General features: G+C 42.5%; 2 protein-coding genes across 3 annotated transcripts in view; both read left to right on the top strand.

Moving 5' to 3' along the window:
• The window catches only part of MTHFD1L (methylenetetrahydrofolate dehydrogenase (NADP+ dependent) 1 like), a 240,469-nt gene that overhangs the window by 133,341 nt on the left and 87,177 nt on the right, over positions 1-19,951 (top strand). For both annotated transcript variants that reach the window (XM_054023202.1, XM_054023203.1), the window contains exons 21-24: positions 2,338-2,477; positions 6,175-6,216; positions 8,786-8,886; positions 9,590-9,767. In XM_054023202.1, coding sequence (XP_053879177.1) covers positions 2,338-2,477; positions 6,175-6,216; positions 8,786-8,886; positions 9,590-9,767 — 461 coding nt within the window. The remainder of the gene's footprint in view (positions 1-2,337; positions 2,478-6,174; positions 6,217-8,785; positions 8,887-9,589; positions 9,768-19,951) is intronic.
• LOC128834454 (uncharacterized) lies at positions 13,225-16,840 on the top strand. The gene is made up of 2 exons (XM_054023208.1): positions 13,225-15,343; positions 16,302-16,840. The coding sequence occupies exons 1-2, from the start codon at positions 15,076-15,078 to the stop codon at positions 16,793-16,795; spliced, it is 762 nt and encodes a 253-aa protein (XP_053879183.1). The 5' UTR covers positions 13,225-15,075; the 3' UTR covers positions 16,796-16,840.

The following is a 19,951-nucleotide window of genomic DNA, read 5'->3' as shown; positions in this document are numbered from 1 at the left end:
CGACCATGGTGTAGCAAGGAGTTATTTATTGTATATTTATTTCTTGCTGAAAAGCCTTAACATTTCATGTGTAACAGCTGATTGCACTTTTGTTTTGGAGACAAAACACACAATATAAATTATAACCCTGAAATAAAGCAATAATTGCGTTCTTTTAAGTTAATAGTTTTTCATAATAGCTGGTTAAATGGTTTCCTTAAACTTGTAATCATTAAACTAAAACCAGTTTGAAGTCCCCTATTGTCCTCTAAGTCCCCCTGGCCTCTATTTGTTTATGTTTTAATTGGCACACTGATTTGAAAGCAGGAAATAATATAAAAGTGATTGTACTGATTATTTGAGCACAAACAGGATTCAAAGTACAAGAGTTTGGCACATTACTTAATCTTCTCATTATTCTGCATTTTATTTCTTTTGCAGTTGGTAGCCTTCATCCCAGCAGCTTTTCTACTGCATCCTGTTTCCTTCCTCACACAGAAGTCAAGCTCTGACGTACCTGACTTTGTGTTTCTCCCTCTTTGGCCTTTAAAATAAGAGAATCCATCCTGTCCATAGTTGTATTGTTCACACCTAACTTTTCTCGCATTGTACATGGTTCAATTCACTTGTAAAATGCTGAGTTTAGGTATTTCAGCATTTGAAGGGAAAGAGGACTTAAGAGGATGAAGAGTCATAGATGCATAGCTGAACAAATAAAGGTGTCCCCCTCTGCTGAATTCTGGGGATTCCCATCCAGCTTTTAATGCAACAAGACACAACTAACTGGGAAGCCATGGAGAGTCATGCATGTTGCTTTGATGTCTCACTGGGAGACTTCAAGATCTGTTGTATCCCTATTAAGAGTTAAGGATAAGAGACGATCCCAAAGAATGGAGTCTGTTGGATGATGGAGAAGTTCAGGGGAAGGGCACTCAAGGAACAGAATCATTACTGATTTGTAGTGGAACGGGCGGGAATGGAACAGAACTTATTAGCTTGCTCCCATGCAGCGTGGCTGTCTCTATGGACTGCTGTGGATGTGGGTATCCCAGGGAACCTGGCACCCCATCAGGTTTGAAGCAATTGAATATATGGCAAGTGGAGAAGAAACTAGTGCAAATGGCTCAAGAGTCACAACAATATCATTATTTCATCTAATATGGACATTTTCAACTCGTAGATTAATGATTTCATAGATTCCAAGGCCAGAACGGACCATTGTGATCATCTAGTGTGACCTTCTGTATAGCACAGGCCATAGAACTTCCCCAAAATAATTCTTAGGGCATATCTTTTAGAAGAAACATCCAGAGAAACATCCACTTGATTTAAGAATGGTCAGCAGGGCCGGCTTTAGCAAGAGCGGGGCCCGATTTCTGGGGGCGGGGCTTGCTGGGGGGGGGGACCCGAGCCGCGGGGACCGGGCCGGAGCCGGGCCCCAGGGGCCGGGCTGGAGCCAAGCCGGGCCAGAGCCGCTGGCCTGCTGGGGCCTGCGGGAACGGGCCGCGCCTCCCCGGAGCCCTTCTCCCGCCCCCACCCCAGCTTACCTCGTGCTGCTGGCCCGCCCCTGCTTCGTCTCAGACTTCCCGCGAATCAGAGGAGGGGACGGGGCGTGCAGGGGAAGGGAGGAGGGGGAAGTGAGCTGGGGGCGGGGCGGACAGCTGCAGCGTAGGGCCCTCTTGGCGCGGGGCCCAATTCAGCCAAATCGGCTGAATCGGCCTAAAGCCGGCCCTGATTGTCAGTGATGGAGAATCCACCACGAACCTTGGTAAATTGTTCCAATGATTAATTACTCTCATTGTTCAATTGCACAATATCAATATGATTTTATAGGTATTTAGTATTGTATTTGTTTAAACATTGTCTGAGAGCAGATGATTGTGAATAACCCTGTCTTTTAATTTTGAAATTGCATGTCTGCTCTGTAAAAGCTAGAGATGAGCCACACATTTCAGACTTGGATTAAACGTTCCCAAAATTCAAGAGGTTTCAGATCCAGGTCCACCTGTATCTAGTAAAAATATGTGAGGGGGAATAATAGAGGGAAGGTTTGTTTGGTTTTTTAAAAGTATTTTAATGTACATAACTACACTAAAATAGTTGTAACACAGGACTGGATGCTACTAAAATATTTCACTTAACTTTTTTATGCAGTACGCTTGGGTGACATATTGTACTTATCAGGAAAAAGAGAACTTACTGTGAGCAATAAATGGTTGAAGATAATCAAAATCAGTCATGTAAATAGAACTCTGGAGGTCTGGCAAAATGAATGCAGTCGCATTTTTAAAAGTATGCGGCATACTAGAATAAAGTGAAGCGTCCCTTGCCTTTAACTGAGTTCTTTATCCTTAACAGTAACTGAAGCTGGTTTTGGTGCTGACATTGGGATGGAGAAATTCTTTAACATCAAATGCAGAGCATCTGGCTTAGTTCCCAGTGTGGTTGTGCTTGTTGCTACAGTGAGGGCTTTGAAAATGCATGGAGGAGGGCCAAATGTAAGTATCTGCACCTTTCTTGGAACACAAATGATAAACCTGAAACATTGTCATTAACATTTGAAATATGTATAAAATTCTGAATGTTAAAAGTGGCTAGAAAAGCTCTTAATGTAAACAGTTGTTTAGAAATTCTCCTTCCTAAACTCCCTCATCACACTGATGTCCATTCCTGAATTTCCCTAGGAGATTATAGGACTCAAACCAAATGAGTAAGGATTATATAGCTATGAAGAAGTACTCATTCTTAGAAAAGGGAGTGAAGTTTGTTTATATTTTTTAAAAATCCTTTGAAAAATTATTTCTATACATTCTCTCCCATGCCTGTTAAAATAGTGATTTGTAAATCTCAGTGGTGTTAATACCTAAGTGCATGGTCACTATGAATGCAGGGTTGTTATGAGCCAGAGTGCTTGGCAGCTGAGGGGGAGAGAGGAATTCAGATTGCAGTGTGCTTAGTGGAATCAGGGAGTTTTGAGACTCTTGTCTTGTGACTGGAAGGCCTGTGGCTTTTGCCACTGAGGTGGAGGGAACTTCCTCCCTCTCTCCCCCATAGGTTTGACTCCTTTTCTTTTCCAAGCCACCTGATACAAATGAATGTATGGTGTTCCCCTTTCCCCACTATATCTCTCCCTCTGCTTGGGCCCAAGCCGGGTCTTGTAGGGTATGTCTACACCCAGCCGCTAGTTCGGCGGCTGGCAATCGAAGTTCTGGGTTCGACTTATCGCGTCTTGTCTGGACTTGGTAAGTCGAACCCGGAAGTGCTCGCCGTCGACTGCGGTACTCCAGCTCGGCGAGAGGAGTACCGCGGAGTCGACGGGGGAGCCTGCCTGCCGCGTGTGGACCGAGGTAAGATCGAACTAAGGTACTTCGAACTTCAGCTACGTTATTCATGTAGCTGAAGTTGCGTACCTTAGTTCGATTTGGGGGGTGAGTGTAGACCAAGCCGTAGATTGCTAGTCACAGAGGCACTCCTCACTCAATCAGGCAGAATCAGGAGTACTCCTATGAGTGACTGGCGCTCTACTAACCAGGCAAAGACACTGAAAGCCTAGCAACATGCGTCAGCTTCTCTGCCCAGCATTCTGAAAGGATCTGATACTGCCAGGGAAACAACTTTCTGTGGAGCCTCATATTGGGGGCAAATTCCAGAGCTGTTTCTACAACCACAGAATTGTGGAATGCACAGAGCCTTCCTTGTATCTAATCATCTCAGAGAGAATAAGTGCTGAGATTTTCCCTTATTCATACCTTTTGGTGCCAAGTTTTCTAAGATTAAATACCCAAAATATTGTTGTCATAGTGTTACCTGTCTATCATTCTCACCCAACACATACAGCTCTTTTGTCTTTTGACATGTTGTTCCTCCATAAATTTCATGATAGTACTGGAGGTGAACATTTTTATTCAGTCTAGCAAAAGGGGAATTTAAACCTGCCCTTTCTAACTATGTATTGATTTTATCTAACCCTTGTCTTTCACAAATGTACGTTGTAGATTGCCCCACACAGTATACTGTACAAGGACAGAATGGGCCAAATCATAGGTCTGGAACGTTAGCTATAAAAGTGACTGTATAAACCAAATCTTTGTGACGACTTGATATTTGTGCTGCCAGTCTGGTCCCAAGGAATCATGTAGAGCAGCCTTAGTGTTGCTCTAATTTGCAGCTGCCCACAAGGCACAATTCCATCAGCCACAAGAGTGCTGTGTCCATTCCTGCTGTCAATTGCTTATGCCTTCTGTGCTGGGATGCTATCCTCTCAGCTAGTTAATACAGATTTCCGCTGCCTTTGTGTGCTTTATATATATGAAAGATGACAACATCTGTGTCACCTGCGATCAACTATTTAGTAACTTTATACCTAAATCTGTACACTAATCATGTGGCTGGAGGAAAGGCAGTGTTTCCAATTCCTGGAAACAGTATATATTTTCTTTCTTTTATGATTGGATAGCAGCCCCTGATGTAATTTAGACAGCCCCTGAGAGCTGTATAAGTAATAGCAGCATCCCTGGGCTGCAGCACTGCACCCCGGCCCTCGGCATGCTCCTCACACCAGAACTTTCCAGGGCTCCTTGGAAGGCAGCATATGGCAGTCTTCCACAATTCCAGCAATGGGAGAATCCTCCTTCAGCATATGCAGGGGAGCCTTTTTATGCTACTCCAGCACTTTTGCCCAGTGTAAAGTGACTGCAGTCAGGGTGAGCATCTCATTGTTTGATTTTTTTTTTTTTTTTTTTTTTTAAATAGGATTCTACAGTCAGAACCTAGTTAAAGTTCTGTAGATGCCCAAGCCAGGAGCAAAGCCAGCTCACTCTCCGGTAGTTGTCACAGTTCAGTGCAATTGCATCTGTATTCCCGCTCCATGGTCCCTCAGGGGTACCCATTCTAGGCACCTGGCTTCTCAGGTGTCGTATCTCTTGGGCAGAGACCCATGTCTCTCTCCCTCCTGACCAGGGTTTTTCCAGGCTTCACAGTTCCCTGCCTACACTGTGATATTCCCAACAAGCCAGACTACCTAAACAAGCCACATCTGTGGTTCGCTTTCTCTTTAAAGACTGTGAACAGCATAATTGACCAAGTTATATGTTACTAATGACATAAGCAAGCTCATTTATTCTTAAGGTGAAAGCATTCCAGAGAAAACATATTCAAAACAATAAAAGAATCTACACACATGTTAAAAAGTTTACCAGAGGTTCTCCCAACTCCAGCCTCAGGCTCTGGAAGGTGTCAATCCTTTGAATCTCACAACTGGGTTTTCCCCTTGATTACAAGTTCATAACTGTCTCAGTTTCAGAGCCAGAACCCCCCAGGAATAGATCAGTCTTTCCTTTATACAGCTTGGCCCTTTGATCTTGACTGCATGTAATATTGATCAGTAGACAGTGGCTCACTTCTCAGGGCGGAGCTTCAAAAGGCTGGATTTTTGCATACTGAGAGGTGAGGAATTTGCATTCACCTCCTCCTACTTATTCCCCAGGAAAACGACTTCACACATTTTGATCCAAAAGTCCATTCTTGTCTGGAACGTTGTTCAGCATAGTCCTTTGAATCCCCAGGTCTCACATCTGTCACATCTCCCCTGTCAAAAGGTTACATACAATCCCAGCCCACAATAATACATAAACCATTCAATATGATGGCTCCCAAAGATACTTAATTCAAGAAGGTCTCCCAAGGATATTGCAGGAAATTGCTATATCTGTCTCAATAGCTATATTAGCTTTAGAATACAAACATTGTGTAAAGTTGTAAAAATTCATTTTGTCACCAAAATCAGCAGATAGGATTTAAAATTCACACAGAGAACCGATTTCTTAACCAGTTGCCATTTTTTCATAGTAATTTTCTGATCATAACTGTGGTGGGTTTTGGGGTTTTTTTTAAGAAAGCCCTGACACCGAGTCACTGCTGTAATAAACTGAGAAGACATAAATTCTTATTTTTGGGTCGGGGGGAAGTGATAAATTTTGCCATTCGCTTTGTACAGCTGTAACTTTCTCTAAGGCTATGGTCTGTGGTGGTACTGAACTTCTGTTGCTGGAAAGGAAGGTAGTTGTCTTATTTAGTATTGTCAATGCGCGTGATGTTTTGGAGTACAAAAGTTTTTAAAAGGTTATACTCCTGACCAGGCAGGTAGTTGACTAATATTGTTAGATGATTGTTAATTTTACTTGCTTATGATTTCAGGTAACTGCTGGTGCCCCTCTTAAGAAAGAATATACAGAAGAGGTAAGAGCAATTACTGGAAAACTTAATCCTGTCCTTTTTATAAAGTTCTGATTTGAAAAGGTCTAAAACAACACAGTTGCCAGTTACTTTGCAAACAATAAAGCAAGAGGAGAGTGGCGAGTTTAGATGCAGGCAGTAGATGCAACAAGCACTTCTTGATTGAGGTTTTATGATACAATTTAAAAATAAATATGAAAAATACCTACAAAGGGAAGAAAATCTCTGTTTACTCGGTTGTATGGATTGGGTGCAATATCATAGTAAGATAGCAGTGGTAGCGTTCAGACTTAAGAAGCCCTTTCCTAGTGTTAGATATCTTTTGATCTTGGAAGTTACTTCAATTGAGTAACTCTCAGATATTTCTAGAGCACCCACCAGGATAGAATTGGAGAGCTGAGCCGCCTACAAAGGAACTCTATTTCACTTCAGTACTCTTACGAGAGAGAGCCACCGTGAAGTGTAACCTCCTTTTTTCCTTGATCAAAAGTTTTTTCAGGTTAAAAATTGAGTTTTTCTATTTACATCAAAACAATGACACTTGAATTCAGATTATCAGACAAATATGTTAACTATAGTAAAATGTTGTGCAAACTTCTTCAATTTTCATCTCCTGAAACTTGGAAAGTTATTCTTGGTATATTATCTGGATTCATGGACTAACCAAGATGCCCATTAAGGGATCTACTTGTGTCATTACCATGTGAAGGAACCTGATTATTCATTGTGTGTGTTCAGTTATCTTTTTTCACAAGTATTTTATTTACCTACGGAGAGATTAATATCCATGCCTAAGGCCATTTACAATTTAGGGGCTGAAAATATTGGCATTTCTTTCCCTTTTTCTATTCCTCCTTCTCTTGACATTTGTAAGTAAAATTAAAGTATATATGAAAATCTACAGAAAGTAATAGTGTGGCATTTATATAACTATAAACATAAACTGAGTGTACCAAGAATTGAACTGTCTATATATATCTGTTCATGCTAAGGACAGGGAGCCACTATTTCCAAGCCTCACCTTATACAAAAAAATCATAAACAAATGGCCCTAGGAAATGAAACAGGAAGAGGCTCTTTAACACATTCAAAATAGTGTCATGTCCAGTCTCATGTGTTAGGATAATGTGCTGACTCTAAGGCTTAATATTAATCCTGCTCTTCATGCCTGGGATTAGACTGCAAGATGGCACAACTCAAACATAGGCTATACATGTTTAAAGAATAAATGTGTGGGCTCTGTTTCATCTTTGCGGATAAAGCCTATGTATAGCCTATTACTTGTGCTTTAGCTGCTGTCTACTTTTTTTTAATTACAGTTTTGCAACCTGGTGGTTATTAGGTTTAGTATGTGTTTCTGATATAGAAATCTTCCAACCACTTCACTTCTATAAACCATTACCATGTTTGGCTCATACAAATAATTATTATAATACCTAGTTCTCATATAGTAGTTCTAAACAGTGGATTCAGGAATGGAGGGATTAATGAAGGTAAAATATTTTTATATCCGTCCTTACATTACATGATGGGCAAATTATATTCAAATGTACTTTTCCATGGAAAATCAGTATACAGCCTTGGTTGGCAAAGCCTAAAACCTCTAAGTAGGGAACAGGATGGAACAACCTGAGAAACTCAACAGTACTAAATCACCTGGACTGTATGCTTGTATGTTCACATGTGTGGGAAAGAGAAAGCTGTCTGAGTGGGCTTGTCTTGTATTTTAAATGTCCCAAGTTTGAGAGGCTTATGATCTACATTTCTATGGGCCTAAACCGCCTCCCACTGAAGTCAGTGGGATTTTCCATTCACTTCAGTGGGAGTTGAATGGGGCCTCATGTCAGCTAGCATCCCTGTCAACCATCCTCTCTGGGAAGCTTTTGGTATTTGGGCATTTAATAGAATGCCCACATTAGTGCAATCTCACAAGGTAAGTGGCATCACACAAAGGATTTTGATTTGAGTGAACTCTCCCTGCATTTGAGCTTGACAGGAGAATGAGAAGGCTAGTCCATCTCCTCCTTCCATTTGTCCTCCCTGGGCCTGGATATCTGGTGAAAAAGGATCCTAGGAGGAACCAGATGAGATAGCGCCAGTCCTGTGATGGAAAGCTTCTGCAGCAAATGTCTTAATGAATTGTATTACTGTGTAACTCCTTTAGATGGAGCCACGAATTAGAGTAGGGGGGAACTGGCAGCAGTCCACACCACGGCCAATGTCAACCAGCCCACAGATGTTTTCTGGCATCTTGTTTATTGATTGATTGGCAGCCAGTTGGCAGCAGCTCTGTCTTGCTTGTGTCCCAGAAGGGAGCAATCTGGCAGCATGCTCAAATGTAAAAGATCTGGACCCTGCTCAGTTATGTAAATGCGGCTGCTGCTACTGAAGTCGGAATGATTAGGATACATAAGTATTTTGTCTGAAGCCTGTTATAAAGGTTACCCATAAATATAAAAATAATTATAACTAACCATGTTTGTTGTAATTTCTGGAAATTTCTTTGGCTAGAAAAGATGCGACACATCTTGCCATTTCTGTTTTGGTTTTTTTTGTTTGTTTAATGATGTAGAATCTCCAGCTGGTAGCTGATGGCTGTTGTAATCTACAGAAGCAAATTCAGATTGCTCAACTCTTTGGAGTTCCTGTTGTAGTTGCTCTAAATGTCTTCAAGTAAGTCAATCCATCCTTTACTCATGCTAGTAGACCCCAAAGATCAAGCTCATTGTCTTTGCACTAGGTATAATCACTTACTTCCGCACCTTATATAGTATATTAAATATATTACCACTCACAGCTGGGTGAAAATCCAGGAAGTGGAATCAGTATTAACTTCATATACCACTTAAAAGAGTTACAAAGATTCTACTGGTGTTGTGACGTAATTAAATATGCTTGTTCAGTCCTGAAAATATTTTAAAATTCAGAAAACTGTAATGTAATTTTCAGCATTTCATTTAGGGCACTTCCTATTTACATTTGTTACATGGCATGAAGAGAGAAGCTTTTAAAGAAATCAGAGAATAGTTTATATTTGACTTGTAGAAAGGATTTAAAAAAAAAAGTAAATTCATCAAACTTTTTATACATCCTGAGGCATATAAACATTTTAAAAACCCCTCTAGCTGCCTCTTTTAGAGGTTTTCAAATCACATAAATATAGAATGGTATTGTATGTGATTTGTAATACTTATTTAAATGAAATATTCCTACTTCAATGTACTTAAAACATTTGGGGGTTTTATAAACATTTAATAATTGTATGATTTCCATAACTAACTTGTTTCACAATTGTAACTACAGAGCATTGCTTAACAAATAAGGCTGTACAAGAGTAAATAAACAAAATAATGACATTGAACTGTTTGGTTGGCAGAACTGACTCCCATGCTGAAGTTGATTTAGTCTGTGAGATTGCAAAACAGTCTGGAGCATTTGATGCAGTGCCCTGCAATCACTGGTCAGCTGGCGGTAGAGGAGCTGTGGAATTGGCTCAGGCTGTGAGAAAAGCTGCCAGTCAGGAAAACCACTTCAAATATCTGTATAACTTGGAGGTAAGATGATTAAAAAGAATATTGCAATAGTTTCAGATGCAGAACAAAGAGGATGTTGCAACAAATCTATTTAGAGTTCCTTTTAGATGTCAGCTATGAGAAGGTGCTTGCTTGGCTTAATAATATCCCAGGCATTGCAGATTAAAAAATAAAACTATTACTGAAGATCAAATAGTGAGTACTTCTGGCAGTACAGGATTGCTCACTGCATGATAGCATACTTACTAGTGCTTTGTCTTGTTTAGATTTAAATATCCCCAGCAATGAGGCCTATACTGGTCCTAGGAGGCTTTTCATGGCATTCAGCTGAAATTTCATTTTCTTAATGTCATCCTGTTTGAAATGCACACATACACCTGTGACTCCCTGAAGTGTTCCTTTCCTTCTTTAGGCAAAGGATAGTTTCTCAAGACTTATGTTGTATGCACATCTCTACCATTGATGTGTTCTCTGACATTGAAAAAGTCACTTACACTAACTGTTCTTCAGTTTACTTGTCTGGAAAGTGCTCAGTGTTACAGCATCCCCAGGTTGCCAGGAGGAGCAATTGCAGACAAAGTCCTGCTTGGCCCCTAGAGCCCCAGGATGGAACACACTCAATGCAGACAGAATGTTTGGATAATTATATTGCCAAGAATTTTGTTAACAAGCCTCTACTGAGCTTGTGCAAATAATGGTTTTCAGAAGCTAACAACTTGGCCAAGTCTGGATGGATTTTCACTGGAACAGCAAAATGCAATTGTCTAACTCCTTGGTGACACCCTCCCCTGCTCCTCCCCCCCCCCCCCCCCAACAGGGCCAAGTTTCAATCTCTATTTCAATAGATGAAGGTGCTAGAGCTTATCAAGAAAAATGTTTGTAAGATTTTTTTTAACATGAGCAAAACCAATTTATTTTCCCTAATTTAATTCGTGCAAATAACAGAATTCTTTCTGCTGAAACTTTCTTAAAATTTCAGCCTTCCGTGACAGAAACCCAGCATGGAAAATTTCAGCCTGAATGGTTGAAGTTTGGTAGTTATAAGCAACTGAAAATGAGGTCTCATAATGGAAAGTGTCAGGCAGTCTTAACTCTAAGTGTTGCTATCAGTCTTGTCTGTAATGACTTGGCCTGCTCATACTTAGAGCTGAGTGAATAATTGATTTCTTTGGTTCAGTGGCTGATCTGAAAAATAAAAAAGTAGGTTTGTTTTGAACCAAAACTGATTTTTTTTTTCAGTTTTCCTCACTGAAATAAAACAAAAAAACAAAAAAAAAATTGCTTGGCTCTAGGGGAATGTTTAAATGTCTGTCTGGAATGAAATTTTCTAAATAAAAGGTTGATTTGAAACGATATGTTTGAAATGGTTCATTTCCGAAGTGTCAAAATGTTTTGTTTTGACATTTCAAAAAAAAAAAAAAAAATCCAGATGAAAGTGAATTGATCCAAATTTGCAAGTTTCAGAGCCCTCAAAGATGTATTTTTCAGCAAACTTACTATTTGCCCCAAAAAAGTCCCCGTTTCTATTTATCTTGCTTGAAGAAGCCTTAGTGCTTCATTTCCCATCTATTTCTGACAAGTGGGCACTATTTCTGATGGGGAAAATAGGGGAGGACTTTTTCTGACTCCTTTCTCTTGAGTCTCTGCCTCTACTCTTTCTGTTTGTTTTCCTCACCTCCATGCCCTCATCACTCCCCCTCTATCTCCTTCTTTCCTTTGGCACCCTCATCTTGCTACTTTTCTCTCCACCGCCATTTGTCCACAGAGATCTCAGAGAGGGTAAGCACCTGTAAATGGGCCAGTCAGCAGCTTTATAACCACCTTAGTGCAGGGATCGGCAACCTTTCAGAAGTGGTGTGCCGAGTCTTCATTTATTCACTCTAATTTAAGGTTTCGCGTGCCAGTAATACATTTTAACGTTTTTAGAAGGTCTCTTTCTATAAGTCTATAATATATAACTAAACTATTGTATGTAAAGTAAATAAGGTTTTTAAAATGCTTAAGAAGCTTTATTTAAAATTAAATTAAAATGCTGAGCCCCCCAGACCGGTGGCCAGGACCTGGGTGGTGTGAGCACCACTGAAAATCAGCTCATGTGCTGCCTTCGGCACACATGACATAGGTTGCCTACCCCTGCCTTAGTGGAATGAAAAAAGTGTATTTGAACATAGGGCATAGTGGGTAATTTTAGCCTGACAATGCGGGGCACTGAATTCTTCTGCTCAGCAAAATACCAGGTACCTCATAGTGACAGTCCCAAGGAGATGAATGTGGTATAAAAATCAAGATAATTAGATATATGGGAAGTAGATCGGCGGGATGATATGGGGTATTTTCACTGTCTTTCTGCCTCAACCTTGTCCTAAAGGGACACGGATGAGAGGATAGTTGAGTCTTCATCCCTGTTCCAGTCCTATCCAGAGACTGCCAAATTCAATGAGTCTTCTCTGGTTTGGTTTGGTTTTTATTGGGATTTTTTGCCAACGCTCAACAGACAAACGGCAGGTAAAAAAAAAAAAAAAAAAAAAATGCTTCAAAGACACCTTTAAAGCCAACATGAAGGAGTGCAATATTGACAAACTCATGGGAAACCCAAGCGCTCGACAGACCAAAATGGAAAAGGACATGGTGACAAGGATCCCGGTATTTCAAGATCCAGTGGAGAAATGGGAAAGGAGGAAAGAACGTGCCACACCCAGGCTCAGCAATCCAGAAATGCCCTTCCATTGGGAAATGTCTGCCCCAGTTGTGACAAGATCTGTGGATCCTGGATCGGTCTCATTAGCTACCTGCGGATCCCCCAGTGATAACTGGCTTTCATTTTATGAAAGACAATCATCTGCAAACTCCAAGAGATCACCAATGGGGATTCCAAGGAATCAGGGTGGTAAGGGAAGAGTGAGAATATTGCAGAAACCCCTTTATTCGTCTCTTTTACTCCTTCAGATTCACTCTTCATCCATTTAGTCCATTGATCATTGATTTCCGCTGGTGTGGATTACTTTCAGATATGCATGAAGTCCTAACCTCTTCCAACAAGTCAAGATACTTTGGGAGAACTTAAAAGCCCCAGGGTAGATTCATTCATTATCTTAACATTGTGTTCCAAGTGTTGCCCAGAGTCAGGTGAAAAAAACTTTAAATCTGATTCTTAGGTCCTTTTTATTTTTCTCGCTTATGTAGTAAACAAAAGGTTGTAGTATGTCGTTTTTGTGTTTCAAATTAGGAGAATACTTCAGATCAGCTGAACTTTATTTCTCTGGATTTTTTCCAAGCTAGCTTTGTATTGCTTCACATCATGTTTCCAACTTTGTCTTCTAAGAAAATTCTGTTTTCACATGTTTTGAAATCTGCCTAGTATATGAAAAACAAAAATATTTTCAAGATGAACTGGTGTGACATAATGTCACATACAGTCAAATAGTGGTAGGAATTGAGAATCATAGTTCCTCTGTTATATCTCAGTCTAAATGTAGTAATGTGCACATGTAAAATAACTTTCTTTTCAGACTCCACCAAGTTATTCCTGGTTATAAAACAAGCTACATTAAATTTAATTTTCCCCTCAACGGTTATTTTTTTAAACGTTAGGTTTAGCTGGCATTTAGCACCATATTAACAAATACTTTTTCAAGAGCTAGTATGAACAAGTAAATAAGTACTATGAGAGCAAAATAAATTTCAAGCATATTTAGAGGGTGGTGTGAAGAATAGCTGTATATTGATTCTGAACATGCAAGAGAGAGATGTGAACATCAACATGTCTGGTGTCCAGGACAAGGAACAGCCTACAGCGTGTTTCCCAGAGGGCCTGTCATACTAAAAGTGTAGGGAGGAGCATACATAAAGGGCTTGTAATATTAGAAATTACACATGGAAAACTTTAAAAAAAGAACAAAATAGTCAGAAATAAAACTGAGTTTTTATATGATAAGCTTTGAAGACCCATAACTTAGTTTAAAATATTATTAGCAGTAGTAAGAAATATTTTATTAGCATGTGGTTTAAAAAAGACAAAAAAGTTTGGCCCCGGTACATACGCTAACCCATCTTATTTTGTCGTTTGAATGTGTTTTCTTGTTTAGTATTTCTTTTTTGGTGGTTGGAGAATGAGGTTGGCTGCAAAGACCTTCTGAACTCTTTACAAAGTAATCTGTACTTCAGTGTGTTTTTTTGAAGAAAATATATTTGGCACATATGGAAAATATCAGAATTTCAATTCTTATCAGTGTAGACTTCCTTTCTGGGTTCACTTTTCTTGAAGTATGAGTCTTTAAATTACAGCAGAAAGCTATTACTCAGAATAAACTGACTGATCTATTAACATAAGCTTAGATAACCAGGGTTAAGGGGGGAGAAGAGAAGGGGAGTATCTGGGTTCTCATATCCCTTTGTTTTGGCAAATTAAAAGATTCAGGGTTTAGTCTCCCTGCGGTTACACTGAGCTCTCTCTGTTAGCATCAACATACCTGGGACAAAGAGATAAGGAAGCACTAGTGTGCACTTCACTAACTCCTCAGCTGGAAGTGGTGTTCTGTCCAGCAAAGCAGCTTGAGCATAGTGAGCCAGTGCATCAGCAGGAAGACAAGACTGACACAGCTGGAATTAGAGAGAAGAGAGAGATGAGACCAGGGGAGAGGTAACTGGTGCAGAGAATCAGCACATGCTGTCAGTCACAGAGGCCTGGTCTACACTATGACTTTAATTCAGATTTAGCAGCGTTAAATCGAATTAACCCTGCACCCGTCCACACAACGAAGCCATTTAATTCGAAATAAAGGGCTCTTTAAATCGATTTCTGTACTCCACCCCGACGAGCAGAATAGCGCCAAAATCGATTTTGTCATTTCGAATTAGGGTTAGTGTGGCCGCAATTTGATGGTATTGGCCTCCGGGAGCTATCCCACAGTGCACCATTGTGACCACTCTGGACAGCAATCTGAACTCGGATGCACTGGCCAGGTAGACAGGAAAAGCCCCGCGAACATTTGAATTTCATTTCCTGTTTGCCCAGCGTGGAGAGCACAGGTGACCACAGATAGCTCATCAGCACAGGTAACCATGCAGGCCGATAATCGAAAAAAGAGCACCAGCATGGACCGTACGGGAGGTACTGGATCTGATCACTATATGGGGAGAGGATTCAGGGCTAGCAGAACTTCGTTCAAAGAGACGAAATGCCAAAACTTTTGAAAAAAATCTCCAAGGGCATGATGGAGAGAGGCCACAATAGGGACTCAGATCAGTGCCGCGTGAAAGTCAAGAAGCTCAGACAAGCCTATCAAAAAACAAAGGAGGCAAACGGTCGCTCCAGGTCAGAGCCGCGGACATGCCGCTTCTACAACGAGCTGCATGCAGTTCTAGGGAGGGCCACCACCACTACCCCCCCACCCCGACCGTGGATTCCGAGGCGGGGATAATCTCATCAGCTACACCTGAGGATTCTGCGGATGGGGAAGAGGAGGAGGAGGAGGACGAACTTGCAGAGAGCACCCAGCACTCCGTTCTCCCCAACAGCCAGGATCTTTTTCTCAGCCTGACTGAAGTACCCTCCCAACCCAGTATCCAAGACCACGACCCCATGGAAGGAACCTCAGGTGAGTTTACCTTTTAAAATATAAAACTTGTTTTAAAAGCAAGGGTTTTTAATGATTACTTTGCCCTGAGGACTTGGGATGCATTCGCAGCCAGTATAGCTACTGGAAAAGTCTGTTAACATGTCTGGGGATGGAGAGGAAATCCTCCAGGGACATCTCCATGAAGCTCTCCTGGAGGTACTCCAAAAGCCTTTCCACAAGGTTTCTGGGCAGTGCAGCCTTATTCAGTCCTCCATGGTAGGACACTTGACCGCGCCATGCTTGCAGCAAGTAATCTGGTATCATTGCATGACAAAGCCTGGCAGCGTATGGTCCCGGTGTTTGCTGGCATTCAAGCAACATCCGTTCTTTATCTTGCTGTGTAATGCTCAGGAGAGTGATATCGCTCATGGTAACCTGGTTGAAATACAGGAATTTAATTAAGGGGACAGAGGTGGCTGTTCCTACTGGGCTGTTTGCCTGTGGCTGAAAAGAAATCCTTCCCTGTAGTTAGCCAAGTGTGGGGGTGGGGTGGGGGAATTGGCCCAGAGCTTTTCGCGTTTGGCTAGCAGGGATCTTCCCTGATACCAGCCACGTGGTGAGGGGAGGGATAAAGCGATTATCCAGAGAATTGGATGGGGGAGGGGGTTAGTTTGTTTTCTGCTGCTGAACGTTAACAGGAAAACCGCAGCACTCAATGGGCTTTGCTTGGTATGTGGGAAAGGAGGACGCAGAAGCCGAAAGACAATGGCTTACCATGGCCGCGTGGAAGCCGAATTCTGTTGCCCAGACCTGCGTTTGTGATCTCTAGCAGCAAAGCCACAGGCACTCAATATTAAGAGGCAAAATGCGACCTTGCACAGAAATCACATGTGCTATGTAATGTGAATAGTGTTGGTCACCGTGAAAGAGTATAAGCATTGTTCTGCAAAATGTATCTTTTAAAAAAATTCTCTCCTCTTTTTTCCTCCCTCCAAAGCTGCAAATTCTTCAAGCCTCCCTCCTCCGTCCCGAAGGCTATCACAGATAAGGCGTCGGAAAAAGAAGACGCGAGATGAGATGTTCGCAGAAATCATGGAATCCACCCGCAGTGACAGAGCTCATCTGAATGAGTGGAAGGACACGGTTTCAAAGTATAGAAAAGAAGCCAGTGAATGTGAGGACAGGAGGGACCAACGGGAGGAGAGGAGAGACACTCGAGATGAGAGGTGGCAGCAGGAAGATCAGAGGAGGCAGGATGCAATGCTGGGGCTGCTGCGTGAGCAAACAGATATGCTCCGGCGTCTGGTGGAGCTTCAGGAACGGCAGCAGGATAACAGAGTGCCGCTACAGCCCCTGTATAACCCTCCTTCCCCCCTCACCATGTTCCATAGACTCCTCACCCAAACGTGTAAGAACACGGGGGGGAAGCTCCATACACCTTCCCATTCCACCCCAGTGGACAGCCCAAGCAAAAGGCTGTCATTTTTTTAACCTTTTTTTAGTGGCCTTTTCCTTCCCGCCAATCCTCCTCCCAAACCTCACCCGGATTCCCTCCCTCTTTTTATAATCTATTAATAAAGAATACATGATTTTTAAACGATAGTGACTTTATTTGGTTTGAAAGCAAGCTGGGGGAAGGGGGAGGTGGGTTCCTTACAGAGAATGAGTCAATAAAGTGGGTGCGTTTTCATGAAGGAGAAACAAACAGATATTTCACACTGTAGCCTGGCCAGTCATGAAACTGGTTTTCAAAGCTTCTCTGATGCACAGTGCTTCCTGGTGTGCTCTTCTAATCGCCCTGGTGTCTGGCTGCGCGTAATCAGCAGCCAGGCGATTTGCCTCAGCCTCCCACCCCGCCATAAAGGTCTCCCCTTACTTTCACAGAGATTGTGGAGCACACAGCAAGCAGAAATAACAATGGGGAGATTGGTTTGGCTGAGGTCTGAGCGAGTCAGTAACGATCGCCAGCGACCTTTTAAACGGCCAAATGCACATTCTACCACCATTCTGCACTTGCTCAGCCTGTAGTTGAACAGCTCCTGTCTCCTGTCCAGGCTGCCTGTGTATGGCTTCATGAGCCATGGCATTAAGGGGTAGGCTGGGTCCCCAAGAATAACTATTGGCATTTCAACATCCCCAATGGTTATTTTCTGGTCCAGAAAGTAAGTCCCTTGCTGCAGCCCTTTAAACAGAGTAGTGTTCCTGAAGACGTGAGCGTCATGAACCCTTCCTGGCCAGCCCACGCTGATGTTGGTGAAATGTCCCTTGTGATCCACAAGTGCTTGCAGCACCATTGAAAAGTACCCCTTGCGGTTTATGTACTGGGTACCCTGGTGCTCCGGTGCCAAGATAGGGATATGGGTTCCATCTATCACCCCACCACAGTTAGGGAATCCTATTGCAGCAAAGCCATCCACTATGACCTGCACATTTCCCAGAGTCACTACCTTTCGTAGCAGCACCTGGGTGATTGCTTTGGCTCCTTGCATCACAGCAGCCCCCACAGTAGATTTGCCCACTCCAAACTGATTCCCGACTGACCGGTAGCTGTCTGGCGTTGCAAGCTATCGCCACTCGCTTCTCAACTGTGAGGGCTGCTTTCATATTGGTATTCTGGCGTTTCAGGGCAGGGGAAAGCAAGTCACAAAGTTCCATGAAAGTGCCCTTACGCATATGAAAGTTCCGCAGCCACTGGGAATCATCCCACACCTGCAACACTATGTGGTCCCACCAGTCTGTGCTTGTTTCCCTTGCCCAGAATCGGCGTTCCATGGATAGAACCTGCCCCATTAACAACATGATCTCCAAAGCACCGGGGCCCGCGGTTTGAGAGAATTCTGTGTCCGTGTCCATGTCCTCATCACGCTTGTCGCTGCGCTGCCGCCGCCTCCTTGCCTCATTTTTCTGGTCCTGGCTCAGCATAAACTCCATGAGAACGCGCGAGATGTTTACAATGTTCATGACTGCTGTCTTGAGCTGAGCGGGCGCCATGCTTGCCGTGGTATGGAGTCTGCAGTGTTCACCCAGGAAAAAAGGCGCAAAATGGTTGTCTGCCGTCCGTTGCTTTTTTTCATGCAGGGAGGGAGGGAGGGGTGAGGCTGTACCCAGAACCACCTGCGACAATGTTTTTTGCTCCATCAGGCACTGGGATCTCAACCCAGAATTCCAATGGGTGGGGGAGACTGCGGGAACTATGGAATAGCTATGGGACAACTACCCACAGTGCAACGCTCCAGAAATCGACACTAGCCCCGGTACATGGACGCACACCGCCGAATTAATGTGCTTAGTGTGGCCGCATACATTCAACTTTATGCAATCTGTTTCCCAAATTCGAATTAGATCTTCGGATTAATCCTGTAGTGTAGACATACCCAGAGACTTACCAGCGTCTCTTAAACAGGTTCGGACATGGTGAACTGACAGCTGCGATAGGGAAGCCAAAAATCACCTAATTTCTGCTACAAAGGAAAAGTAAATTGGGAGAGAGGAGAAATCACAGGAGAAGGAAGGGGAAGGGTTTCTTTGGCATTTTAGCGTTTCCAGATTACTTCTATTTTTTCTAATATTTTTGTCAACTTCCTGTGTTAGCATGACATCATGATGTCACCAATGTTGCCACATTATGGTGTAGAGTCAGTCACAAAGATATTTTGGAACATTTCCAGTGTCCTGCGTGGCCAGTTTTCAGGGCACAGGGCGGCATCATCAGAATTGGGGCCATTCTCTGGAAAATCAAGCAGAGGAGCAACCACTTTTAGTGAATATTCAAAGCCATTAGCAACTTCAGCAGTGGTGTTCTTCCTTCTCTCTGAGGGTGACAATGCCATATAGAAAATCAAGACTCTCCTGGCCTCTCAGTCAGTTTTGTAAACTGAGCCAGGACTTTGGCTGTCCTAGCTCTTTTATGCTCCTGTGGTCGCTCGGTGCACACGTTGGCACCAGTTCTGCCGATCTGAATTTCAAGTGGAGGAGATATGGTTTTGCCACAAAGGAGGAGCTCAGTAAAGTATCAGACAATGCAAAGATACAGGCAGCAACTCTGCATTGTTTGGCTCATCTTCTGTCTGCACCTCATAGCCTCAGAAAAGGGGTAGAGAATAAGAATGAGTTGGAGCGATAGAGGAGGAGGGAGAAAAGAGCCTGTAAATTGAAAGTGGGTAGGAGAGGGAATGGCAGGGAGGGCAAAAGCCTAGAATAGTGGTTTTCAACCTGTGGTTCATGCCCTCCTGGGGGTCTGCAGACCGTCTAAGGGGTTCTGCAAAAGGTTATTACCAGAAAACAGTGATTTTCCACCTGGGGTCCACGGACCCCTGAGGGTCTGCACACTATGTGTAAGATTTACAAAGGAGTCTGCACTGCCATTTGAAATTTTTTAGAGATCTGCAAATGAGAAAAGGTTGAAAACCACTGACCTAGAACAATAAGAACAGTATAAAGAGGAGGGCAGGAAAAGCAGTAAGATTTCAGCAGGGGAGAAAACACAATTGTTATTAAAAGGAGCTAGGTTTATGGGCTACTGGTTTGAAAGTATATTAAAGGAGCTGGAGCTAGGGATAAACAGTAAAGGGGGCACAGAATTAAATACTCTTTAAATACTCTAATAATCTAGCATGGCTTTCCTTTAGTCTAAGATCGTTCTGTTTT

This window comes from Malaclemys terrapin, chromosome 3, assembly GCF_027887155.1.
Source record: "Malaclemys terrapin pileata isolate rMalTer1 chromosome 3, rMalTer1.hap1, whole genome shotgun sequence".
Taxonomy (NCBI): domain Eukaryota; kingdom Metazoa; phylum Chordata; order Testudines; family Emydidae; genus Malaclemys; species Malaclemys terrapin.
The sequence above is the reverse complement of the archived record's forward strand: the minus strand, read 5'-3'. Positions and strand labels throughout refer to the sequence as shown.

Excerpts from the sequence above, each read along its gene's own strand:
- LOC128834454 (XM_054023208.1), top strand. The coding sequence starts at position 15,076 with ATGCCGCTTCTACAACGAGCTGCATGCAGTTCTAGGGAGGGCCACCAC. Across the intron at positions 15,344-16,301 it reads CCCCATGGAAGGAACCTCAG|CTGCAAATTCTTCAAGCCTC; the intron begins GTGAGTTTACCT and ends CTCCCTCCAAAG.